The sequence below is a fragment of the Pristiophorus japonicus genome, chromosome 5, assembly GCF_044704955.1.
Source record: "Pristiophorus japonicus isolate sPriJap1 chromosome 5, sPriJap1.hap1, whole genome shotgun sequence".
In the NCBI taxonomy this organism is placed as follows: domain Eukaryota; kingdom Metazoa; phylum Chordata; class Chondrichthyes; family Pristiophoridae; genus Pristiophorus; species Pristiophorus japonicus.
This window is the reverse complement of record NC_091981.1, coordinates 214,995,826-215,023,662: the sequence shown is the minus strand read 5'-3', so window position 1 is coordinate 215,023,662 and position 27,837 is coordinate 214,995,826. Positions and strand designations below refer to the sequence as shown.

Sequence of the window (27,837 nt, the reverse complement as noted above, 5' to 3'; positions counted from 1 at the left end):
CTTTATACCGCTCTCGCTCTGTTCCCGCTCTCGGGCACCGCTCCTTTTTACTGCCCTCGCTCTGTTCCCGCTCTCCGGCACTGCTCCTTTATACCACCCTCGCTCTGTTCCACTCTCAGGCACTGCTCCTTTATACCACCCTCGCTCTGTTCCACTCTCAGGCACTGCTCCTTTATACCGCTCTCGCTCTCTTCCCACTCTCGGGCACCGCTCCTTTATACCGCTCTCGCTCTGTTCCTGCTCTCGGGCACCGCTCCTTTATACCGCCCTCGGTCTGTTCCCACTCTCGGGCACCGCTCCTTTATACCGCCCTCGCTCTCTTCCCACTCTCGGGCACCGCTCCTTTATACCGCCCTCGCTCTGTTCCCACTCTCGGGCACTGCTTCTTTATACTGTCGATGCTGCCGCAAGGCCTATTATAAGACGTATCCAATCTATATCTTACAAGATGCCATGTTTAATATCTTCTCTTTTTATATACATCTATTCTATCCCTCAACCTCAAAAGTGCATTTACAAGTGAAAATGATTGAAGTATAATAAAAGGAGAGGGCTATTTGCAATGTGTGTACTATGGAAATACAGGGAATAGACATTGGTTACTATGTTCCTACTAGATTTAATTAAAAAGTTCTGTGAGCTTAACTGTTCCATGACTTTTTTCCCCCTTCTCCACTTTTCCTTTTGGTTTTCTCCCTTTACCCCATTTCTCTTGAAGGCAATGAATCAATCTGCAGTAAAGTTCTACATGTGGCAGCAGCTCTTCAGTACCTTGCCCAAGTGGCCATTCATCGTGCGAGACTGGACAGTGAGTATTGCCAGACCATTTGACTGTGAAGATCATTGCAGTCAAGCTCCTTCTCGCCCAACGCCCACACACTTAATAGCAATCAGCAGTGAGCACCTGAGCTAGTTCTGTTTTCTTTTTTCCCCTCTCCCAGCAGTTTCGGGCACCAAAGCCATTGTAGCTCCCCACTGCCTGTCTGGACCATCAGTGCCACAGTAAACTGGAACCTTCTTGGGCTACATGGCTCAATACAGGAACATGATGCTTTACTAGGTCGCCGGTGAGGGGGGGGGAGGGGAATTTTTGTGAATCACAAAGAAAAAAGATCAATTAAAATCTTGAGTATAGATCACTCAATGTATATACATTACTGTTCTCACATGACACCTCATTTTTTTGCACTAATTTTTCAGACACATTTGTGTATTGTTCAAATATCTAACGAATTGCATTGAAAGGATAAATAAACGTGTACTGCCCCATGTAGCTGAAAAATGGGTTATCCCTTTACATGCTTTCAATGTTTCCTCAGGGGCTCTGCAGTTGCGAAAATAATTGGAAAAAATGTACAGACGATTCAGAGATTTGCTACAACGGTCAATATGTGGGTCTTTGAAGAGATGGTTAATGGCAGGAAGCTAACTGAAATTCTAAACCAAGACCATGAGAATGTTAAGTATCTGCCGGGATACAAACTGCCTGAAAATGTGGTAAGGTAATAGTCAGAAAATAAGTTGTCGATGAACTAAAGAGCACTTGTCTTTCATTTGAGTCTATTAAACTTTTGAAGTAGAGATTACTATTTTTCTTTAGCCATTAAACTTGTAATATTTTTGTTAAATTTTTAAAATTAAAAAATAATTGCGATAGTCCTCCAGGCCCCTGTTTTCCCTTCGTTACACCTAGGCAGAATTTGTTGCTGTTCCTTCCACGTGATACATTGGAATTAGATTTTTTTTTTGGTGCTGAGTTGTTATTTTTTAAGAAAACATTTAACATGATAAGGCAGAAGTGTAAGTGGCCATATGTACTGTCCTTACTTATATGGAGGAACCCCATATAAAATGTTCAAAGCGGAATTTATCTAACGAGCAGGGGGGAGGTGGGGCAACATACTTCAAAGTTACTTCACAATTATTTCATTACTTGCATCTACTTTAGTAGCTCTCTTTCAGAGCACAAATGTGTAAATGTCGAAAATGCTTTAATGTCTGCCATATCTTTTTGTTAACTGGCTTTCACCTCTCTGCCATCTTGTTTATATATATTTTTTTCTTTCTTGGTATTCCCACAATCAAATAACCGACTGGATAGGTGACTTGCTCCCTGGCCTTTAATGTCAGAAAAAACAGGCCTGCTGCAGGCTACACTGACTTCTATCCTTCCAGCCGGGAATCCTCATGGTGTGACAGCTGAGTTTGAAGTGTGATCACTCTGTATTAAAGCTATTGTATTATTCCAATGGCCATTGGGTTTGACCTTTTCTGTAATTTTTTTTTGAGCAATCATGAGTTAAATTATTTTTGTTTGAATTTTGTGAGTAAGTAACTTTTTTTATCATGAGCTTAGAGCCACTTTGTAAAAAGAAATGGGTAAAATAAGATTTTCATTGTACCCTATTAAATCAAGTGCTTAAGCCATGTCAAAAAGAAAGGCTTGAAAGACCTGTATTTCTATAGCACCTTTCACAACCACAGGACATCCCAAAGTGCTTTACAGCCAATGAAATACTTTTGAAGTGTAGTCACTGGTAATGTAAAGGTTAGTCAGGCCTTGGAGTATGTGAAATTTGAGTACATTAATTAAGTTCAGTGTTTGAATCCCTTGCCTCAGACTATTTGATCCCTCCCCCCCGACTCATGCTTTTGAAAATTAGTTTTTTTTTAAAATATCAATTTTTCTCCCTTCCTCTCGACTTGTTTAGGCTCCAGCATCTCACCTGAGTTGTCCTTTTTGTGTAAGCATCGATAGAGTTTTGGCAGGCTATTCATCAAGGAGGGTATTGCAGCCAAGGCCAATTATGTTTATCACATGATGCCCATCCACAGGCAGTTTTTATGCAGGGATTGAGGCCAATTTTAGGGCTTCAACTGCTGCTATAGCTAAGATTAGCTCACTTTGCACAGATCAGGGTCAGTACTACACCGTACAGACATAAGTCCCCAAACTGAATCCCTGATCTGTGCCAAGTTAGCTAATAACCATCACAGTCAAGTTGCTCACTCATGGTGACTCGGAGTGCTGGAGGGCAGTAGATGAACTCAAGGAGTCAAAGCTTGGGGGAGGGAAGAAGAAAAATTGATACTGTAAAAAGAAAGACATGCATTTATATAGCGACCACCAGAAGTCTCAAAGCACTTAATGTAGTCACTGTTGTAATGTGGGTAACGTGGCAGCCAATTTGCGCACAGCAAGCTCCCACACACAGCGATGTGATAATGTATTTGTTATATTGATTTGAGGGATAAATATTGGCCATGACATCGCCCCTGCTGCTCTTCGAAATAGTACCATGGGATCTTTTTGTCCACCTGAGAGCAGACGAGACCTCGGTTTAACGTCTCCGCTGAAAGACGGCACCTCCGACAGCTCTGACACCTCTGTATTGTGATTTCAGTGTTATAAGTAGAACCTATTGTAAATATTAGAGTTGTCAGAGCTTTTACATATAATAAATATGCCTGTTTATTGACACCTCGGGCACTATTATTATTTTTCCCTACAAACTCCTTGACTTGTAACTTCATTTTGACAGTAGAGCGAGGGATCTAATTGTCTCTATGATGAGCTGCATCAAGCAGAATGCAAATGCCTGCTACTAATGGGCAGATGCAGCTAGGATGTCTTCACACGTTTAACATAGAAGTAATTATGGTGCTATGTATAAATGAGCACCATCTGCTTCCTGTATGGTTACTTTCTAAATCTATTATGATTCATTACAGGTCGCTATTCCAGACGTGAAGGATGCAGTGCGTGGTGCAGATCTGTTAATTTTTGTTGTACCCCATCAATTTATCCGTAGACTGTGTGACGAGATAGTTGATCAAGTGGCACAGAACGCTCTTGCCTTAAGTCTTATAAAGGTACTTCTATATTTACAAATGATTCCATCACTTACTTGGTTGCCACACCAATGGGTTATACTACTTTGCTTGAAGGGGGTGGGGTTTGGGGAGGGTGGGGAGACTGGGAGGGAAACGTAGGATGTTTACCAGGTTAGAATCTTGGGTGAAGTTCACTCAGACTGCAGTGCTTATAAACCCGAACTGATTGATTTCCATTATTGGTTGTTTGTTCAGTTCATTACTGGCTCATTCTCTTCCAAATCCCCAACATCAGATGTGTGCTGACTCTTAGGGCTGGATTTTCAGCTGATGTGCGCCCCATTTAGTGCCTCGACGGGGCGCAAAAACAATATTTTGGGCATTAAACGAGGCGCACAAGATTTTGTGCCGAGGCAGAATTTTCACCAATGGTTTTGTGGCAGCACTAAAACTTAGCGCCCCACCACTGTTTTGACCGTTGGATGACACAAATCGTCGTGCATTGCTGCACTAGCACCCCAGGCAGAACTTTCAAGCATTTCGCCCTGGGAACCCGCCCAGAAAAAAACAGTCAGACCCAAGTCGCACCAGGTGCTAATAGTGCCATCTTGAAAACAGAGGAGAAATTTGCAGTTCTGAGTGATTAACAGGATTGGGAGAAGAACGCTACATTACTGCATACTTTTGATTGTGAAATTTATGAGAGTTTATCATTTGTTTTAAAAACATTTTAAAAGATGGGGCTCGTGCTATGTCAGGAGCCAGTAATCCTGACTGCTATATTTATACGGCGTCGAGTTGGAAGGAGGCTTATTGATGATTTTTAATGTAATCGAAGAGATCGCAGACGTATGGGAAGGAGGCCTTGCCCTCCATGAGGGAAAATCGCTCAAACCTCCAGCTCTCTAAGGTGCAGTGCATTAAAAGGATGCGCTTCTGAAAAGAGGTGGTCACAGAGATATGCCAGCTTACAGGCAGATCTACAGCCTACCAGCGGCAACAGGACTGCACTGCCAGTTGAGGTGAAGGTGACTGTGGCACGTGCCTTCTATGCCTCCAGCTCCTTTCTGGCATCAGCGGGGGACATATCTGCATCTCGCAGCATGCTACACATTACTGCATTCGCCAGGTGACGACTGCACTGTACGCAAGCAGGATGGACTTCATAAACTTCCCAATGACCAGGGAGACCCAAACTGAGAGGGCTATAGATTTTGGATGATTTACTGGCTTCCCCAAGGTTCAGGATGCCCTTGACACTACTCAGGAATGGTTAAGGTGAACAAAAGAATTTATTAAACATCGTAAACTTTGTCAACTTTGTAAACAATTTTGAAACTTTGAAATTTTAATAAAATAACAAATAATCTGCATTCAGCAGTGTGATTATTTAACAACAACAGCAGCAACAACATTATAAACAGAATGCAGAACATTATAATAAAACATAGGATGCATCCCACATCAACAACATAATGCAGCAAACCCTGCCCCACTGTCTTTTACCACCAGCTTCCCCGCCCTCCCCCCCCCCCCCCCCCCCCCGCTTCCCCTTATCATGCTCCCCTGCCTGCTGTTCCTAACCCAAGTGGTGTCAAGATGGCTTGCAGCAACGTTGTCGGAGCACTGCTGTGTTGGGGGAAGACAATGGAGACGCCACCTGGGGACACACTGGACCAGCTCGTGGTGTGGAAGGCCCGGCTTCTGACTGGTGAGCCTCTTCATCGGCATCGACAGTCGCAGGTGGTTTGGGTTTGGGTGTGACCCTGGGGAACGCAGAGAGTATGGTGGAAGGGTTTATGGACTGCATCACCTGCCCAAGCTGAAGCAGAGCTTGTATCTGTGGTGCACCATATTCCGCAAGGCTTCGCGCCACACTCTCCGGGACTCCACTGTCACTGCTGGAGGCCACCAGCAGGTTTCACGGCTCGCACCGACAATTTGTGACTCTACCTCCGTAATGGTCGCAGTGAGACTCTCGATGGTCACGGGAATCCTACCCAAGACACAGTGACCAGTCACAGCCACAGCATCCTTGAAGGCAACACTCCACGTCAGACCATCTTGTGGAGGAGGAGGACTAGTTTACTGATCAGCTGACTCCGGCGCAGATGCGATCCACCCCTCTTTTTACCACCGGCACTCGCTTCGTCTAAGGACGACGACGTAGGACTTGCCCTCAGTTTCCGAGCGGGGTTAGCGTCCCCACTGGCAGTTGCCTGACCTGTGATGTCGATGAGGCCTGCCACTAAATCCTCGAGGTCTGTGAGTGGCAGGGTCTGAGGTGGACCGCCACCTGCCCTCGCCTCGTGCCGATTATGAGACTACTTTGCCTGCAAAGATGAAAATGGGAATCGTTACCAGAGGGTCCATCTGCACTTGTGGCAGACACAGCCACCAAAGCACTTATACCATACTATCTGAATGTAATACAGTCCTCTGTTTAATGGCCTTGGAAGTTGCACGTGGTTCATCAGGAGGACATCGAAGTCCGGACCCTAGAAAATGATGAGTATCAATTAGACTCCCTACCCTCTCCAGTCTGCATCCCATTTAGTTTTGCCGTTGCCTCTCCACACTGCAGATGTTTATCCAAGCACTATCTTTTTTTAAAAAAAACAGGAAAGGCTAGATATGCAGCAAACCAGTTTGCATTTGTGGATAGAACATTGTGTGCATCCAGCATTTTCTGTTTTTTGAAAGGTTTCATGATTGAGTACTGTTTATACCATTCAAATCTTAACCTTCAAAACCATGATTATTTGTCCTCCTGGGTTAAACCTGTATTTTGATTAGGTAACAGGTTGATGTATGGGAGAGGTGATGTTTGATAAACTACACAAATTGGACAATTGGGTGGAGATGGGGAGTGGTGAAAATGTTCCTTTGGAGCTTCAAATTATTAACGCTATATAAGTGTATGCTTCCTGTTTGGCTGAGTGTTGTGAGTGGCCCATTGATGTGGTAATTACCTATTGTAAAATCCATGTCCTGAGTGGATCTGTTTGTTATCATTACCAAAGCAGCCAACAAGTTCGTATATAAGAATTGAAGCTTTAAATATTGCATGTGAATAATAAACATTTATTGAACTAAGCATTATCTGCATTGTATATCATATAGGCACAACCACACAATAAATATTAGAATCCAACCCTATGTTAATTTTTTATTCACTGCCTGACTTCAAAATGGATAGTGACTCCCTTTGGGATCATATTGAAATCATGCAATTGTCATTAATGTATTGTATGTCTTCATAGAAATTGCAAATACTACAAAACGGTTGTAAAATATTTTAAAAGAATTGTTTGCAATCACTCTATAAATGCAGTATTATTGTTTTTCTTAATTTCTCTATTTTCTTCATTTACACTTAATTCCAGGGAATTGATGAAGGGCCTGAGGGACTAAAATTGATTTCTGATATAATCAGGGAGAAAATGAAAATCGATGTCAGTGTATTAATGGGAGCCAATATAGCCAATGAGGTTGCAGCAGACAAGTTCTGTGAGACTACAATAGGTAAATCGGCTTATTTTTTTCAACAACTATGCTTTTGGGTTGCAAAATATTTTTAAAAATCCATGAACTCTGTATGCTATGAATTGTGGTGCAGTGTGTTAATCCTCCGGTTAAGGATATGCAATGAACTGTGTTGCAATAAGATAACCCTTCTGATAAGGATGTGTTGTGAATTGTGACAGTGTATTAATTCTCCAGTTAAGGGTGTTGCTCGAAATTTACATGATTTACTATTTTACTTATAACAGTGACTTATTCCTCTCAGTCATTTACTCCATGCCAGGAAGGTAAGGTTTATACCTAGCACTGTGGAGGCGTTGCAATCACCTCTTAACCTTTCTTTATTAAAAAGGGTAGTTGAGGAAGGACCGGCAGAAACTAAGTGTAAAAAGTGAATGACCTGCACAGCACACACCAAACGGCTGAGAAGGTCACTGGTTTTATTCCTGGTTTGTGCTGAGTTAGCTGATCTGAACTAGTTACTATTGTAGTAGTGCTATAATTAGTTTTATGCCTCTTAGGCTAAAGAGGGGAAAAATTAATTAGGATATTCTCTCCTGATTAATATCTAGTGACCTCTGCGGGAAAATTAACCCTGTTGGGTTAAAATAGCCAGCTGATGCTTTCAGTCAAAGTTCACACTTGAGATGAGCAGGGCCTATTGAACCTTACCCCAACAGGACTCTACGCTTTCACATGTAAGGGGTTTTCTCGGAGTGTTGTTGTGCCTTGGGTGTCTCTCTCTGGGCTTCTGCCCTCACAGCTTATGCCTGGCCTGTGAGGTACCCTGAGTGCTGCAAGAGCACCCCTGGAGAGACTGTGTCCACAGCTTATGAAGGGGGTTTTGAGACTCGTGTGTCCCCACAGCTTATGCCTAGCCTGTGAGGCACCTGTGAGTGTCAAACACTCCTAACCCCTTCTTCCCTAGCCTGTGACACACAGTTGAGCTTTTTCGAGGCGCTCCTAGCTTCCCTTACACTGTTCTGACATAAGACTCACGATCAGGAGATGTAATACAATAGAACTGAGACAAGGTTATTCCAAGAGGAACTTAGGCTTCCAATTTATTTGACAAGGTGTATCTCAACAAACAGCAATACACCAACAAAACAATCCCCCTAAATCCCACTAATCGGACACAACGAAAATCTTTACACAAGTTTATCAGTACAATGCCCAACCTCCCACCTTTCCTGCCTAACTGAGTTGGGAGTTCTGGGGACCAGAGGTTATACTCACTACTGTGCCTTCTGCAGTCTAGTGGTTTGTTTCTTCTATCTTCGGTGTCTTCGGACACTGGTTTTCCTTCAGTGTCGAGAGTCTTGCTGCTTGTGGTTGTTGGATGACGAGGTCAGGGAACCACCCACACTACGTCAGAAACTCCTTTTTTATAGCCAGATTATCCAGTCCGCCTCTCCTGCTGAAATCAGTTCTTCCCATTGGTGGGCTTTGTGATTTTGAAAAATGCAGCAGTTTTAGATTATTACGGGTTTTTTCCACTGATAATCTACTCAAGGTTTGAGTGGGTGTTGATTACGTTGGCCTCCTGTAGCCATTGTGTAGGCCCTTGGGTTGTTTTGGGTTCCCTGGTTTCTAAAGGTCTGCATAATTTTCCTTCAATTCAGTTTTTCTAACCTACTCAAGGTTTGAGTAGGTGTTAATTGGGTTGGCCTCCTGTAGCCATTGTGTAGGTCCTTGGGTTGTTTTGGGTTCCCTGGTTTCTGAAGATCTGCATAATTTCCTTCCCGAGTGTAAACATGGGGAAGACAATAGTCCAATAATGGCTGTGAGTCAGTCCCACAGTTTGAACAAGTCCTCTCCCATTGGCTTGAAAGCCCCATGCTTCGGGCTGACTCTGTCTCACCATTAGCCCTCCGGTGTCCTCCCCCGTCCAATCACTGCTCTGCCACGGTCAAACTGTATCGGTTTCAATTCACAGCACAGACTGATCCCACAGCCCTTTTCCTTCTGGGTAAAATGAGGGGGTTTTCGTCCTCCCCTACATAATCCCCCATCTGACACAGTCAGACACCACTCGAGTGTGTCAAAGTTCAGGGTGCTGAGAAAACCCTAGGTCTCCCAAATTGCCCAACTTTCCCCAGTTTAACTCTAAACTGATCCCGTCGATATATATCGTAATTCCTTTTAACGCGGCACAAAACACAGAATCCAACCGGTTACAATATACGACAGCAATATACATATATGTACTTAAGGTTACAGCAGCAATTGTGCATTGAGTCTCATTTCAGTCTTAACCGTAAAACAAAGAAACATGCCCTGCAAACTCCCCAGGGGCCATGTATGAAAACGCAATCATCCCTGGGAATAACAAAGCCGCCCAAGTGTCGCAGTCAAGCTTTGTTTACACGCCTTGAGTGTTTAGCAACGGCTCTCCTGTCTGTGTAGAAGCCTGAGGAACTGCTTTCTTTTTCTTTTTCTCCTGAGCTTACAGCTTGTAACTAGCAGATAAGCTACAATCAGGAGTTGGCCGATTACTAAGGCATGCGATCCCACCCAGATCCACGCAGGTATGTCTGCCCGTATTCCCAAATCCCACCATGCTGGGGGTTTAATCTGGGCAATCTCCCCTGCTAGAATTTCAGTTTTCTGCTCCATGGTGTAAAAATGTTTTTGAGACAAATCCACTGCCTGGAGGAGGGCTGTAAGTTTCTCAGGTAGTGGGGCAATGGGATAGCCAAACTGGGCGACATATTGTTGTAGATGGCTGAGGTTGTTTTGTACCGTGAGGTGAATCGTGGAAGGTTCAGGAATGGGTGTGATTCTGGTGTGTGCCACTTGAACCTCTGCCCTGGGCTTAAAGCAAAAGCTGCTGTATGGTATTGGACGCCACCTTCCCGGTCCGTGTTCATATCGTTGGGCACTTGTGGTGACACAGTATGTCCCACCGCCTACATAAGCTACCTGTGGAGGCATGTGGTTAGGGGCCATTACCTCCATTGTGCAATTGATAGGCTCTGCCCCAGCAGTGCTGAACCCGCATTGTGGCCTTGCAAAAGCGTTCAAGTGCTGGGGGCACAGGATTACCTGTGCTCCCCTGCTCCGACAACCCGAGAGGTCTGTACCTGTCACAGTGTTCTCCCACATTGTGACATAAGGTGGGACCTCTTGGAATCGAACATGCACCCCTCCACGAATGACTCCCACATTCTCCACTCTGTACAGGGTTGCTGGTCGTGGAGACGCCCCCATCACGGGCATCCTGACCACCATACCCATGATGGTATGATTTGACTTTCCACAGTCCACCGGTACCGGGTAGGCTTCCGACGCTACACGAAATTGGCAAGGACTCAAAACATTATCATAAGGGTGCAGTGCTGCTAAGTGCTGGTTGCTGATCCAGGAGGGGACCTTTCCCTGTCTCAGATCCTCGAGGTTACTCCGTCCCTCTCCCAGCAACCAGGCCCCATAGAGCACGTACACCTCATTTTGGGCGGCTTGATCGGAGGCGTTTCTATCCTCCTGAATCAAGGTGTTTACAGCCCTGGCCTGTGCCTCCAATTGAGAGATAATCTCCTTTAATTGAACGGTCATTGCCATCTCTTCATGGAGCGCGGATCCCACTACGGTATTCTCGTCCCCCAGGATTTTGCGCAGCTGATTCTTTAACCCATTTATCTGGAGGGCCCGCTGCATGTTATCCAAACTGTTTATGGCGGACGGCCAGTTGTTAAACCCCGTGAAAGTGTGACGCCTCTGCCCGTTCGGCCCCATCCCACTGTTTATACAAGTCTGTCACTCTCACTCTGGAAGTGGCCACAGTGATCTCCGGGCAGGGGATGGAGGCCTCTCCGTAGGTAAAGTCCTTATGGTTGGAGTACTTGGTGGAGTTCGATCCCAACCACCCAGGCCATCTCCCCTCGTGGGAGTAGGTGACCCGGCCATCCGCCGCCGGAGTCCCTTCTCCTGTGGTCACTGTCGGCGCTCTGCCCCCGGAGCATCCGAAAACCAGGGAGTCCTCGGTGTCCCCTCGGTGCCCGGTGCAGATCCTTAGCGATACCAGCATCACTAACGTCCAGTAGGGAGGTGTTGACATCTGAAAGGCAAGAAGAACATGGCCTTGCCTTGAGAGACCTCTCCAGGCTCGGCCCACTTACCATGTTCCAAACACAAAAATGCTGTACTCAACCGTCACTGCCTTACCTAAACACATGTGCACACAACACAAAGTAACGAAACAGAAAGGGAAAATATATACACCGCCACCCGTCCCCGGGTGGCCAGGCTATGTCCTGTCACTGTACAGGCATCGTCGACCACTCGGCTGACTGTACCCTGGGGACCAGGATGCCCTCCGCTGAGGGGCTCGTATAGTCCCCCTTAATGGGTCTGGTGCTGCCCTCCAAGGCCCTCCCGAGCCCCGGATAATCGGTGGGAGACCCTTGCGAGGGCAACAGAGCACCCTCCCTGTTGTCTTTCGCCTTCTCGGTCTGGGGCGGGGAGCTAAGTAAACAGGGGACCATGGCGCCCTGGTCTGTGGCACTCTGTCACTCCTCCTTACTGTCGGTGCAGAGTCCCACGTTATGGGCTGCAATGCTATCTCCTCCACCTCTTGGGCTAGCCCCAGCTGATCCACCATGGGAGGTTCAGCTTCCCCTTGGACCTTGCTAATGGTAGAGCCTTTCTCCCTACTTCTGTTAGTGGGCTGGGAACCTCTACCCAGTGGTGGAATAGCCTTACTGGAGCAGTGAACCAGCCCCGGCTGTAGAGCTTCGGGGCCCGCTGCCTCCTCCGGAGCCTTCAAATCCACCGGGGCCTGTTCTTCCCCCAGTGCCTGATTCCCTTCCCTTGCTCGTCCCCTCTGTTTTTTTACCTCTTTTGGGGTCAAACAATTTACACTGATTAATGTGATACCACTTCACCCGGCGAGGCAATCGAACCGCATAGACCATAGGGCTAGCCTTGTCGACTATGCTGTATGGTCCTGTATACAGTGGTTCAAATACCCCGACCCGGGCGAAGCTTCTCACCATCACCTGGTCGCCCACCTCCCGATCATGGTGACTGCGGGGTTCCAGCAGCAGCCGATTGGCACGGTGCTGTTTACCCATGTTGTTGGCCGCCTGCCAGTGAATCTGTTGAAGCTGTTCAAACAGATTCCTGACGAAGCAGTCCCGGTTCACCTCTCGAAGCTGTCCTTCGGTGAGAACCGGCGCCAACACATGCACTGGGATTCTCATGATCCGGCCCGTCATCAGCTCATGGGGTGAGTACCCTGTGCTCTTTGACTGACTGGCCCGGATTCCCATGAGGACCAACGGTAAGACCTCCACCCACTTGTTCGGTGAGTCTCCCGTCTCCTTGCGCAGCCTTTCCTTTAGGGTCAGGTTCAGGCGTTCTATGGGGCCTGAGGACTGAGGGTTGTAGGCGACATGCCATTTGGCTCTTATCCCCAGCACCTTTAGGGTGGCCTGCATCACCTGGCTGGTGAAGTGGCTTCCCCGGTTGGACTCCACGATTTGAGGTAGACCCCACTGAGAGAACACCTCCCTCACCAGGATTTTTGCAGTCCCCACCGCGGTAGCTGTTCGGCAAGGGAAGGCTTCCACCCACTTGGAAAACACATCCACCAGGACGAAGCAGTGTTTATAACCTCCCTGGGCGGCCGGTAGGGGTCCGATGTAGTCAATCTGGATCGACTGCCATGGTCCCTCTACCCGCCTGACGTGTCCCATAGACACCTTCCTTTTCTGAGGGTCTAGGTTGTTTGCAGCGCAAACCAGACAGCCTGCACAGAAGTTGCGTACGTCTTCCCGGAGGCCTGGCCACCACCCTGCCTTTTCTACCCGTTGCCAGGTAGATTCCGGCCCAGGGTGTCCCGCACCTGGACCCTCATGGGCCAGCTGAAGGAATTCCCTCCGGTGTTTTGGCGGCACTACCTATTTGTCCCCTTTAAACAACATGCCTTCCCGAACAGCAATATCTGCAGCACTGTATGGGCCCTCCGCCTTTTCCCCCTTTTTGATAGCAGCCAAGGCAGCCTTCAGGATCGGATCCTGCATCTGGACTACTTTAAGGTCGGAGCCACAGCCGCCCCTACGCTCCCTTGTGTCCCTGGCTTGCTTCTTGCTGCTGCTATCCTGCCTGCCTCGTATGGGTCCCATGGGCGACCTGTACGAGCACCTTCCCTTGCCAGCAGGTCTGCCTGCTGGTTACCTTCCCCCCGTGGCTCAGTTTTGGAGTGGGCCTTTACCTTATGGATATATACATCCCCGGTTTCTCCCACTGCAGCCACGATCTTTTCTAGCAGGGGTTTGGTCACAAGGGGCTTCCCATCCGCAGCGGTGTACCCCCGGCATGACCAAATCGACAGATACTCTGTACACGAATTGCAAGTGAACTTGCTGTCCGAGCAAATCGTGTATGGGATAGGGAATTCCTCGAGGTGTGTGACCACATACATCACCGCCGAGAGTTCCGCCTGCTGGGCGCTCAGGGTGCATGCGAGTTTAAGAGCCAAGGCAATCCCTGCCTTGCGATCCCAAACTCCGCAGCCCGTGAGTCTTGTACCCGCGGACACTGAACTGGAGCCATCAACGTAGACCTCGCGGCCTGTGGGGTGTATCCCTGCCCGAAATCCAAAGTTGATGTCCCATACCCCCTCCACAGAGCATCTATGCGGCTGCCCTGGATAGATTAAATTTGCTGCGAGCCTGGGCTCGCAGAGGCCCTTGACCTTTAAAGTCATTTGGGAGAGGAGGAGGGTCCAGCGAGTGATTCTAGCACTGCTCACTGTCCCGTCCTTAATCCTCCCGTCCAACAGTATCTGCATCGGGGTGAGGAGTGTAATGGGGGATATTCCGGTAAAGATCTGAGCTCTCTTTACTGCCCAGTGGGTGGCAAGCAAGTGCCTCTCACAATTGGAGTATCCCTTTTCTACCTCCGTGAGGACCCTGGAGGAGTACACCACTGGTCTCAGCTGACCGTTTCGCCCCTGGAGCAACACTGCACTTAAGCTGTTGCCACTGGCTGCCACCTCCAGGAAGAATTCCTCCTCCCCATCAATTGCCCCTAGGGCTGGTGCTACCTGCAGGTCTCTCTTAAGACGGACAAATGCTGCCTCACAGCCCTCGTCCCATTCCCACTCGACCCCCTTATGTAGGAGCCTGAGCAGAGGGGCGGCAGTGGCTGTATAGTCCTCGATGAAGCCCGTACAGTAGCCAGTGATTCCCAGGAAATACCTTGCCCCCGACACATCCCTAGGGACAGGGAGTTCCTGCACTGCCTTTCTTCTAGCCTCATCAATGGCTCTTTCTCCTGCCCTTATCGTCAGGCTCAGGAATTTTACCTCTCCTAGACCTATCTGGGCTTTCCTGGGGTTAACTTTAAAACCCCCTTCCTTCAGTAAGACCAGCAGTTCAGCCAGCAGTGGACAGTGTTCCTCACTGCTGTCTGTGAACAACAACAGGTCGTCCACATACTGGACCAGTTGGTGTGGCTGGCTGAAGCCTTTTAAGCAGTTCGCCATGCATTGATGAAAGATGCTGGGACTATTATGAAAGCCCTGTGGGAGGCAGCTCCATGTATACTGCTGTTCCCGGAAGGTGAAGGCAAACTTGTACTGGTCTTCCCTCCGTACAGGGATAGACCAGAACCCGTTGGATATGTCCAACACTGTGAACGTGGTTGCGGATGCAGGGATTTCCCCGATCAGATCCGCAATCGCCGAAACTGTGGGAGCACAAGCTGGGATGTTTTTATTGAGCACCCTATAATCCACCGCAGCCCTCCAAGAATTGTCCGGTTTCCTAACCGGCCAAAGCGGGGAGTTGACATGGGTGGCTATGGGTCTCAAAACACCCTGCTCGACAAGCGAGCTTAAAGCTGTCTCCAAGTCTGCTTCTGCCTCTCGGGGAAAGCCATACTGCTTTTGCGGGCAGGACATGGGATCCCCATCTATTCTAACCTCCACTCCTGTGACTCTCCCACAATCGTGTTTATGGGTGACAAATGCTGCAAGATTTGCTTGCACATAGGCCCGGTACTCGGCCAGGGTGTTACCGACCAGAACTTCCAGGTCGTAACCCACTTTTGGCTTCATTGTACACAGAGTCCCTTTTCCCTGTTTCTTATCAATAACCATGACTTCTCCCTCTGCTCCCGTGCCCACTGTGCCCCATAGACAGTGATTCCTCAAGTCTACTAGGATCTGGCAAGCGATGATAAAATTAGCCTCTAAGATCCCTTTTCCCACCTGCTCCCAGTTCATCAGGACGCACTTCCATTGTGTTTGGAGTGCTCCTAAATGAACTGCGAGCGGGACTGAGAAAAACCCAGCCTTATCATTTCCTGTGAACCCAACTAGTTGATACGGCACCCCGTTTGATAGAGATGAGGTTGCGGGGTCCTCCGAATGGACTATCGTGCTGGAAGCACCAGTGTCTAAATGGTAAGTACCCAATACACCCTCAACCTCCATCTTGACCCAGGGTCGTCCCCAGGGGTCGTATTCTAGTGGGCACAGGTATGCAGGCTGGGTCTGGGCTAGTCACGGCCTCTGTACTGGCAGGGTTGCTGGTGCTTCCCTGCCTGTTGCCGTGGCTACCTTCCCAGTCCCCTCCAGCGCTGTCCTCACTGCAGCTAGTATCTCATCAAGGGATGGTGAGGAGCTCCCTCCACTTCCCCCACTCTGGGTGGCTCCTGAAGGACTTCTCCCCCCATATCTCTTTACTGGGCTCCTGCAATCCATTTTAAAATGGCCAGCTTTCCCGCACCCGTAGCACACTCCCTCCATATCAATCGAGCGGCCACCCTCCTGGTGCCATTCCCTTTTGGGAATCGAGTTGGGTTTTACTTCATTTACCCGACCTTTGGAGGTTTTCTCCTCCTCCCCTCCTCCATTCCGTTGGACCAGTGCCAGTTGCCTGACCACTGCTTCCTCAGTGAGGTTGGGGTCCCGGGAATCGAACCACAGTTCTGTCCTGGCCTTGAGCCGGGGCAAGCAGTTTGCCACCAGCATCCTCAGCCAGCGGCCAGTCTGTACCGTGGAAAGATTCGCCCGGTTGAGGAGCTCCCCACAGGCTGCGTGGTATACCACCCACAGCCTGTCTGCAAACGCCTGTGAGGTTTCCCCTGCGAGCTGCCTTGTCCTTTCGACCCGTTCGAAAGGACTGCCGTCATTGAAGCCCATAGCCTCAAGGACGGCCCTCTGGACCTCAGTAAATGTACGCTGTCCCCTCCGGCATTCTGCTGGTAGGGCCTGGTACAATTTGCTGTCCAGAGAAAAGAGCAGCAGCTTGGCTGTCTCTTCCTCGTCGCACCCATTAATTTCCCCTGCCTGCATCACCTCCATGAAGTGGATAGATGGGTCCCCACTGCGAGTGAGTTTGGCCAAATGGGCCACCATGGCCCTGAGTGATTGAACTCCATGGGGAGTAATAAAGTCGCTCTCCAGCGCTCCCCGACCTTGGCCACCTGCCTGTGGAGGACCGTACTTGCGCTGCCTGACCGGGCACATCCGCCCTTCTTCAGGATCTTTCTGCGCTGGTCCCTCTACCTCCGGCTGTCCCACCATACCCGGTGCAGCAGACAGTGCCTGGTCGCCTGACCCTTGGCTGGAGCCTCACATCCCTGCTGCCGAGCGGGACACATTGGTCCTGCCCCCAGCCCTGGGTATGCTACTACCTGCGTGCCTCGCTCCTCCTGGTACCCCACCGGACAAACCACCGGTGCCTCAGGAGGTGATCGGGCGTCTCTTGCCTTTTGGATTCTCCTCTACCCCCCAATACTCTCCTTTGTCCCCTGTGGACCCTCCGGGTCCTATCAGGGCGACCATCCCCTTTGCCTGGGATAGAGCGTGGGTGAGAGTTTTAATCCTCTCCTGGCAGGGACCGTGATCTGCAAACTCACTGCTGCTGGCCACTTTATATGCTGCCTGTACATCTTTTAATTTATTCTCTAGTTCCCAAATTTTCTGGATGTACCGAGAGTTCTGTTCCCAGAGGGACCCCTCACTACCCTTGGCCTCAGTGACCTGACACTGACGATAGTCCCGGCTATTTCGCAAGGTCTCCTCCAACTGCCTCTTCCCTTGCTGCTCCACAGCTAATTCGGCCAGCAGGTTGTCCCCAACCGCAGCCCGGATAGCAGAGAGCTCCTCTGATTTCTGAAGACTCTGTTCCAAGTCCTTCACCCGCTGGTTGAGCTTTCGGACTTGGCGGGTGAGGCAGATAAGCCAGATGGCCTTTTCCACCCTGCGGTTGTGGTCCTTCCCTGCTGTCCACTGAGCAGCAGCATCCACTGGGCGCTCTGCCCGAGTGAGGGCTTGCACCCAAGGTTTGGTGAGGTTCACCTTGCCAAAAATGTATGAGGAAATTCTCTCCTCCATTTTAGTTTCCACTCATCACCTCATCTGTTATATTAACATCTCCTGTTTGCTTATGTTCTGCCGCGGTCACCATGTTCTGTAAGGTGTTTTCTCGGAGTGTTGTTGTGCCTTGGGTGTCTCTCTCTGGGCTTCTGCCCTCACAGCTTATGCCTGGCCTGTGAGGTACCCTGAGTGCTGCAAGAGCACCCCTGGAGAGACTGTGTCCACAGCTTATGAAGGGGGTTTTGAGACTCGTGCGTCCCCACAGCTTATGCCTAGCCTGTGAGGCACCTGTGAGTGTCAAACACTCCTAACCCCTTCTTCCCTAGCCTGTGACACACAGTTGAGCGTTTTCGAGGCGCTCCTAGCTTCCCTTACACTGTTCTGACATAAGACTCATGATCAGGAGATGTAATACAATGGAACTGAGACAAGGTGATTCCAAGAGGAACTTTAGGCTTCCAATTTATTTGACAAGGTGTATCTCAACAAACAGCAATACACCAACAAAACAATACCCCTAAATCCCACTAAACGGACACAATGAAAATCTTTACACAAGTTTAGCAGGACAATGCCCAACCTCCCACCTTTCCTGGCCTAACTGAGTTGGGAGTTCTGGGGACCAGAGGTTATACTCACTACTGTGCCTTCTGCAGTCTAGTGGTTTGTTTCTTCTATCTTCGGTGTCTTCGGACACTGGTTTTCCTTCAGTGTCGAGAGTCTTGCTGGTTGTGGTTGTTGGATGACGAGGGCAGGGAACCACCCACACTACGTCAGAAACCCCTTTTTATAGCCAGATTATTCAGTCCGCCTCTCCTGCTGAAATCAATTCTTCCCATTGGTGGGCTTTGTGATTTTGAAAAATGCAGCAGTTTTAGATTATTGTGGCTTTTTCCCACTGATAACCTACTCAAGGTTTGAGTGGGTGTTGATTGCATTGGCCTCCTGTAGCCATTGTGTAGGCCCTTGGGTGGTTTTGGGTTCCCTGGTTTCTAAAGGTCTGCATAATTTTCCTTCAATTCAGTTTTTCTAACCTACTCAAGGTTTGAGTAGGTGTTAATTGGGTTGGCCTCCTGTAGCCATTGTGTAGGTCCTTGGTTTGTTTTGGGTTCCCTAGTTTTCTGAAGATCTGCATAATTTCCTTCCATAGTGTAAACATGGGGAAGACAATAGTCCGATAATGGCTGTGAGTCAGTCCCACAGTTTGAACAAGTGCTCTCCCATTGGCTTGAAAGCCCCATGCTTTGGCCTGACTCTGTCTCACCATTGGCCCTCCGGTGTCCTCCCCCATCCTATCACTGCTCTGCCAAGGTCAAACTGTATCGGTTTCAATTCACAGCACAGACTGATCCCACAGCCCTTTTCCTTCTGTGTAAAATGAGGGGGTTTTCGTCCTCCCCTACACACAAGAGATGGAGAGCTACTTGGTAGTAAAAGCAAATAAGTAAACAAAAAAGAGAAATATAAATGCTCCTCTTGAGGCACTTGTGTGAGGAATTTAGAATAGCCTTTTATTTTTATATTTTTTTTGATACTGCACAATTATTTTATCTCTACCTCCCTGAAGGTGTTATCTACTTCCTGCTTATGATTCTATATAGGTCAGACTAGATATTCTGTCAGATTCAGCATCACCAGTCACTCCTGTAAGCGGCCTCGTGTCCCCTACAACCTGCAGAGTACCCTTAAAGGCCAATATTCTGTTACACAATTGTGTGATCTGGGGGTTATAACAAGGGCCCTCATTGTGTGCACTGGTACTGTGATTTCATTTGTGTTTCTCCTGTCGTTCGGAAAACAGACGCATCAGCACTGTAGTGAGACTAAGCCAATTGTAAACCAACAAACCGGCTTATTTTATATTAATGAGCAGAATAACACACTCAGTAAGTTTTGGCTTATTACTTTTGGAACTTGTAATGGAACAAATTTCAGAAACGTTGGCTTTGATAATGGCACACCTTTCTCTGCAGGTCTGTATTGCATGACTGGCATTACATTGTTCTAATACAGTCTGCATGTATTCATGTCCCAACCTAGAATGTTCCACAACCGTCCTCGGGCTGGAGAGAAAGTGAGGTCCTCCCGTCCCTCTCACTGATCCAAACTCAAATTGGCATGGATTCTTTTTTTTTTCTTTCCCCCACACACAAAGGGGAAACCAAAACTTGGCGCCCCGCCCACTCCCCCCCCCCCCCCCCCCCCCAGGCCTGTTCCTGAAGATTGGCTTGTCAAGCTGCTGTTTTTTTTTTTAAAACTATCGTCTTGTTCCTTGACCTGTTCGCCTTGATATCAGGGCCATGGCATCTACTTTGCCAATCTTGCTAGGACTCCTGTTGTGCTCACTGAATGGAGGCCATTCTAACATTTTATAGATGCAAATATTTCTAGGAAATAGTAGGCAGCTCCCACTTATCTCAAACTATTCTGGGTTGCGAGAGAAACTATTTTATTAACTACTTTGTATTCTACTTCAGTAAAGGTCCTAATCTACATCCTGAAGAACATGTGTGTTCCTGCGGCTTAAACCCATGAAACCCATGAAACCCAGTTTTAATCTTACAGCAACATCATATAAATTAGCTCCCAGATCTCTACTAGACCAAATGGCAATAATCTCAAAATATGACAATTGAAAATCAAACTTTAGGCAGTCTACATAACTCTGCTCGTTACTGGATTAACTAGCTGTACTATCAGAGAAAGCCTTTTTTATTTGTTTGGAATATAGGAACAGCAGTAGGCCATTCAGCCCATTGAGCCTGTTCTGCCATTCAGTTAGATCATGGCTGATCTATATCTTAATCCATCTACCTGGCTTGGTTCCGCAACCCTGAATACCCTTGTCTAACAAAAATCTACCAGTCTCCGTTTTAAAATTTAAAATTGACCGTGGGCCTGAAATTCACCGTCCCCAAAGGGGTTTGGGTGGCCGATATTTTTTTTTTAAAATCGATCAGCCACCGCAGTCCGATGATTTTCCCTCCCTGAGCCATATTCAGCTCGGGGAGGATTTGAACAGTGTGCACTTCCGCCAAAAACGGCGGGGTGAAGACGCTGTAAAGGTGACTTTCCAGCGGAGAGGGAAGCAACGTACGGACCACTGGAAAGGGGCTACCACAGCTAAATTCACCGAGGAAAAGGTAGGACTTTTCCCGGCAGTGCCCCTGCGAGGTTTTCGATGCGGTGCCCTTTCGTAGGTAAATAGTTTTATTATTTATTATTGTTTTTAATGTCATATCCCATCACCTTCAATATTTAGCTTTTCATATAGTTTTATTAATTGTTTTGCTCAAAAGTTTGCACGTAATTTTGTACAACTTTTAGGCCTGACTCTTTAGTGGAGGCCTGTGGGCTGCAGAGACCTGCTTGGCAGGGAGCAGCTGGCCCATTAGAAACCCTTAGCTGTATGCTGAATTTCTCAGTGGTGATAACGCTCAAATTAAAACCGCTGAAAACTCCACTTTGGAAGGGTTCATTAGTGCTGGAACCCATTTGTTCACTTTTGGAGCTGAATATGGGGTGGCCCAGCCACTAAAAAATGTTGGCGCTAATGGCCACAAAAAGGTGGGGGAGCACCAGCTTTCCAGCGGTACTGAATTTCTGGCCCCTAGTCTCTCCAGCTTTTTAGGGAGATAAAAACACCTATATGGGATGTTTATATAAGAAATAATGCGATAAATTCTCAGGTCTTGGTTTGGTGTCAAAACTCTAAAACATGGGCTCCATTGTGATGGGAGCATTGCACACAGGCCATACTTTGCCAAGTTTGGTGGCTTCAATAGAAGCATTGATTATACTTCATGTTACCAGTTGTCCAAACGACAGTTCTCTGCTTCAACAGCAACTTGTATTTATATAACATCATTAATGTAGTAAGGCACTTAACAGGAGTGTTATAAAACAACATTTGAAACCAAGCCACATAAGGAGAAATTAGGGCAGATGTCCAAAAGCTTGGTCAAAGAGAGAGATTTTAAGGAGAGTTTTCATAAAGGAGGAAAGAGAGACGGAGAGGTTTAGGAAGAGAATTCTTAGTAATGGCACGGATATGTGGTCGGAAGCTCATTTCAGGGTCAAATATGACACAGAAGTTGTGAACAGTGTGGTTCAACCTCGGGGAGAGGGATGGAGTCAATAGCTAGAGTTTGTGGTGGGGACTGACGACAATGACTATGGTTTTCCCAATGTTTAGTTAGAGGACATTTCTCTTCATCATCCAGTACTGGATGTCAGACAAGCAGACTGACAATTTAGAGACTGAAGAGGGGTTGAGAAGTGGTGAGGTAGAGCTGGGTGTCATCAGCATACATGTGGAAACTGACCGTGTTTTCGGATGATGTCGCCGAGGGGCAACATGTAGATGAGAAATAGGAGGGGTTCAAGGATAGATCCTTGGGGGACACCCGAGGTAACGATGGGGGTGTGGGAAGAGAAGCCGTTGTAGGTGATTCTCTGGCTGTGATTAGATAGATAAGAATGGAACCAGGTGAGTGCAATCCCACCCAGCTGGACAATGGTGGAGAGGCGTTGGAGGAGGATGGAGTGGGCAGATGTGTCGAAGGCTGCAGACAGGTCGAGAAGCCTCTCTGCAGTGGGTCAGCAGCACTAGGTCCTGCATTGTTGTGAAAAACTGAAAAGTAACACCGAATTTGTTTATTGTAAGAGAGTTTTGTGAACTGATTAAATGTTCAGTATTTGCAGGTGTTGTTTTTGCAGTTCACAACCAGTTGTGTGACTTACAGTAGAAATTAAATTCCATTAATTAGACAAACTAAATACGTCATTTCTTCTATCAGGCAGCAAAATTGTGCAAAATGGAAACATCTTCAAAGAGCTCCTGCAGACATCTAATTTTCGGATAACTGTGGTGGAGGATGCAGATACTGTGGAACTATGTGGAGCACTAAAGGTAAGAGGGCATATTGCAGTTTTTAATTTTTTAATAAGTATTTGAATCTTCTTCCTTACTTCTAGCATTGGTCCATTTATGGGTGGGCTGCCAAATGTTCTGCTCTTGGGCCTCACCAATGCCATTCAAAAGCAAACTGCTAGGAAGTACATGGCTATTTTTTGTCTCTCTGCAATCACGATAGATAACTAGGTGGCATGGAGATTAAACCCATGTCCCCCTCCCCCAGTATACCGCAATAGGCCTTGGGTGACAATCCATATCTGAGGGGTGAGGGCGATAAACTGGGTCTTGCATTTGAAGTGACATTCAATTGACATTCCTGGTGATGGAAGTTTGGAACAAAGTCCACCATCTGCCATACTCAGTAATCCAATACCTAAAGCAGGCAAGTCTGCAGTACTCTAAGGCTCTGTTGATGACTGACAGTCAGTCTGTGTCCTTAATGGAACCTGGAGGATGGGATTCTTCTCACTTGGCTTCAGATAACCCAATGCCCTAATGAATCAGGTGGTGTTAGCTGGCTGTACAGTGGGATGCTTACTAGACTTGGATAAGTTGGATGTAAGTGCAGTCTTATCAGGCAAACAGAACATAAGAAATAGGAGCTGCAGTAGGCCATTTGGCCCCTCGAGCCTACTCCGCCATTCAATAAGATCATAGCTGATCTGATCATGGACTCAGCTCCACTTCCCTGCCCGCTCCCCATAATCCTTTACTCCCTTATTGCTCAAACATCTGTCTATCTCCCCCTTAAATATATTCAATGACCCAGCCTCCACAGCTCTCTGGGGCAGAGAATTCCATAGATTTACAACCCTTTGAGAGAAGAAATTTCTCCTCATCTCAGTTTTAAATGGGTGGCCCCTTATTCTGAGACCATGTCCCCTAGTTTTAGTTTCCCCTATGAGTGGAAATATTGTGCTCAATTTGCTTTCCCACACATCTTTGCATCATCAGCAAACTTGGCTACATTACACTCGATCCCTTCATCCAAGTCATTAATATAGATTGTAAATGGTTGAGGACCCAGCACTGATCCCTGCGGCACCCCACTAGTCACTGTTTGCCAACCAGAAAATGACCCATTTATCCAGACTCTCTGTTTTCTGTTAGTTAGCCAATCCTCTTTCCATGCTAATATATTACCCTCAACCCCGTGAGCTTTTATCTTGTGCAGTAACCTCTTATGTGGCACCTTATTGAACTATAAAGATGTAGATCTCTCTCTGGCTTGGTTTTGAGACTCATAAACATGGTGATGGGTTTCCACAGATGTCAGATAACTGGCTGGTCAAAAAAAAAACCTTGGTCAATCAGATTTTAATAATAAACGGCTATATGGGAAAATAAATTACAGTGCAGTGTAAATTGCAATATTTTACAGCAATGGTCTTAACTTTTGCGGAGATTTTAGACAAAAATGGAATGCTGATGCTCAGTGCAGATACATATTTCACAAAATTCAGCTGCAGGAAATCCACAGCAGATCCATCAGCACCTGGAAAACTGCTGGCTATAGTTTGCATGTAGACCCAATTCTGACTGAGGATCTCCACCCAAAATATTAACTTAGCAGCATCTGAAAAGATAAAATGAAGTTTTGTGAGTAGATCCTTTCTCAGAATTGGGTCTATGTGTGAAATATAAGCTGTCGTTTTTCTTTTCAGATGCTGACTGACTGAGCTGCCTGTATTTTGAGCATTTTCTGTTACTGGCTACCGTTTTGATTTTTACTGCTATTCTTATCCAGGTTATGTCCACTCCTTGACATATTGCTGAGTCTTCCATGTTATTGCTGCATTATTATCAAAGTAATTAGTGATAGTGTATTCAAAATAATTGCACATTCTATCCTCATCTTAGACCTTTTTTAAATGTGAGGAAGTTGGGTGACAACTTATCTAAGATTGATAGCATCTGCACAGCTGCCTCTGCTGCCTCTGGCCTCCAGGTCCCTGGTTTCCCACCTCTATACTGTAGAGAATCTCTCTCTGCCCCTCATTAAACTTCTCTTGGCAATGAAGCTGACTGTCAATCCCAGTTCTTAACTGGCCAACTTTGGCTCCAGTCTCATTCTGCCTCCAGGTGACAGCTGCTCTGCTGTCCTATACCGAGTCGTGCTCATTCATCACCCATGCCCTTGCTGACCTACATTGGGCCCCACGTCCCAACACCTCAAATGTAAAATCGTCATCCTCGTGTTGAAATTTCTCAATGGCTTTGCTCTGTGACCTCCTCCAGCTCCCTGACCTCCAGAAACCACATTCACCTGACTCTGTCTTTTGTACTTCTGTATCTCCAGTTGCATTTAAGGAGATATTTTATAACTCTCAACAAAAATATATCTCAATGAGAAGGAAAGGCTGTAAGAGAAGGGATAACCCTCCGTGGCTAACTAAGGAAATAAAGGATGGTGTCAAATTGAAAACAAGGGCATACAATGTGGCCAAGACTAGTGGGAGGCCAGAGGATTGGGAAACTTTTAAAAGCCAGCAAAGAACGACTAAAAAAAATAATAGAGGGAAGATAGATTATGAAAGTAAACTAGCATGAAATATAAAAAAGATAATAAGAGTTTCTACAGGTACATAAAAAGGAAAAGAGTGGCTAAAGTAAATGTTGGGCCCCTAGAGGATGAGACTTTGGAATTAATAATGGGGAACAGGGAAATGGCAGAGACTTTGAACAAATAATTTGTATCGGTGTTCACAGTGGAAGACACTAAAAACATCCAAATAGGGGATAATCAAGGGGCTATAGGGAAGGGGGAACTTAATACAATCACCATCATTAAAGAAGTAATACTCGATAAAAAACGGACTAAAGGCAGACAGGTGCCCTGGACCTGATGCCTTACATTCTAGGATCCTAAAAGAAGTGGCTGCAGAGATAGTGGATGTACTGGTTGTAATCTACCAAAATTCCCTGGATTCTGGGGAGGTTCCAGCGGATTGGAAAACCGCAAATGTAATGTCCCTGTTTAAAAAAGGAGGCAGACAGAAAGCAGGAAACTATAGACCAGTTAAACTAACATCTGCTGTTGGGAAAATGCTGGAGTCTATTATTAAGGAAGCAGTAGCAGGACATTTGGAAAAGCATAATTCAATCAAGCAGAATCAGTATGGTTTTATGAAAGGGAAATCATGTTTGACAAATTTGCTGGAGGTCTTTGAGGATGTAATGAGCAGGGTGGATAAAGGGGAACCAGCAGATGTTGTGTATTTGGATTTCTAGAAGACATTCAATAAGGTGCCACATAAAAGGTTACTGCACAAGATAAAAGTTCACGGGGTTGGGGTAATATATTAGCATGAATAGAGGATTGACTAACGAACAGAAAAGAGAGAGTAGGGAAAAATAGTTAATTCTCGGGTTGGCAATCAGTAATCAGTGGGGTGCCGCAGGGATCAGTGCTGGGACCCCAACTATTTATAATCTATATTAACGACTTGGAGGAAGGGACCGAGTGTAATGTAGCCAAGTTTGCTGATACAAAGATAGGTGGGAAAGCAAATTGTGAGGAGACAAAATCTGCAAAGACATATAGACAGGCTAAATGAGTGGGCAACACTAGAATTCCTCCTACGGTCGAATAGACTGCACCCACTTTGGGACAATTACAACTTCCGGCTGCCCATATCTCGCATTAAAAATGGGTGGCTGGCGGTTGAAAATCAGGGTGGGGGGATCTCGGTCACCCCATTGATGCTCAAGGACCACCTGATGTGACTTTCAGGCAGGCCAGCTGTTTCAGGAATAAGACTGCTTAAATATGGGAATTAGGGTCCTACGCTGGTTGTAGGACCCCGATTGCAATGTTCAGGTATAAATGGGCAGAGTGCATGTTCTGCCCATATGCTGCAGGCAGTCAGCGGCCTAACCCGCAGTCCTCTAAGGGACCTCTAGTGGCCACTCAAGTAAGGGCCCAAAACCTTTTTGGGGAGAATTCTTGTGGTGCCAGGTGAAGCAGAGGTGCTCATACTGGCTCCACAAACATATTATGGCTCGTTGTCAGCCTGTGCCCGGCCACCCCAAGCCCAACCTGTCGGGTGGCTAAGTATGGCAGGTGGCTAATTTGCCGCCTGTAGCTCGCCAGTGGTATTCAAATGAAGCCCAACTCCCAAAACTGTTCTGGCCTCCCATTGCTCGCCATGCACCCATCTTGGGTGGTAGTCGAATTCCTCCCCAAAATACTGAAGAATTAGCAATAGAATTGCTGGGAAAACTGAGGGTGAAACCAATCTTCCTAAGAGGGGAACATCTTGAGGAGCTATTGGACTGGAGCCAAGGTTAGCAGTTAAGAGCTGGGATTGACAGCCAGCTTCATGGCCCAGATGAGTTTAGTGAGGGCCAGAGAGAGATTCGATTGGTGAGAGCAGTTTTTTTTTGAGTTGTGATTGCTCTTTTAAGGAATCAACATTGGTTGTAAGTGAGCCGATTCACCATGCAACTCATGTTAATAATGGATCATAAAACTTGGAAAGCATGATTATTATCTTGGATGTGGAAGCTGCATCTTGATAGAATGGCACTGTCACTCTTTGACAGAACATTGTTGCTGTTGGTGCTGGTTTCTGTGATGGTCTGCGCTGTGGAGATAACACTAAAGCTGCAGTGATTCGCCTGGGTTTGATGGAGATGATTGCGTTTGCCAAACTCTTTTGCAAAGGAACAGTGTCTGTTGCGACTTTCCTGGAAAGTTGCGGCATTGCAGATGTTATCACAACTTGCTATGGTGGACGAAATCGCAAGATTGCAGAGGCTTTCGTAAAAACTGGAAAGGTAAAGACGACTTTTATTAACTGTATATTCTATTAAAGAAAACATTTTTAAAAACCATAAATATGTACAGATTTTAGGTAGTTAAATGCAGCCATATAGAACAGAAGATTCCAGGATTGATTCACAGTCTTTGAGTTAGCTGGAGTGATGGTAGGGATGCTGTAATTGCCCTTGGGCTTTGGAGAGGGAAGTTGGCCAGGATTCCTTCTCCCAACTGTTATTCGGTGACCCCTGTGGGAAGTGCATGGATGTGGATGTTTGAATGTGGATGGGTTTGGACTTGCCTGTGGAGTCCATCCCCACAGTTCTGTAGCCTGTGTCTGCTCACCATCTAGGCTCACGTGAAGAATGGCTACTTGACCAAGAACTGTACCCCAGCAAGAATTAACGCCTTCAGGAGGAGAGGCCAGTGGAAGAGAATACATGAAACATTTGCAGTTTATTTATA

At 47.0% G+C, this 27,837-nt stretch overlaps 1 protein-coding gene across 2 annotated transcripts in view; it reads left to right on the top strand.

Moving 5' to 3' along the window:
• gpd1c (glycerol-3-phosphate dehydrogenase 1c) overlaps positions 1 to 27,837 on the top strand; it is a 52,616-nt gene that overhangs the window by 15,975 nt on the left and 8,804 nt on the right. For both annotated transcript variants that reach the window (XM_070881299.1, XM_070881298.1), the window contains exons 2-6: positions 1,320 to 1,497; positions 3,733 to 3,873; positions 7,221 to 7,359; positions 22,492 to 22,604; positions 27,156 to 27,389. In XM_070881299.1, the coding sequence (XP_070737400.1) occupies positions 1,320 to 1,497; positions 3,733 to 3,873; positions 7,221 to 7,359; positions 22,492 to 22,604; positions 27,156 to 27,389 (805 nt within the window). The remainder of the gene's footprint in view (positions 1 to 1,319; positions 1,498 to 3,732; positions 3,874 to 7,220; positions 7,360 to 22,491; positions 22,605 to 27,155; positions 27,390 to 27,837) is intronic.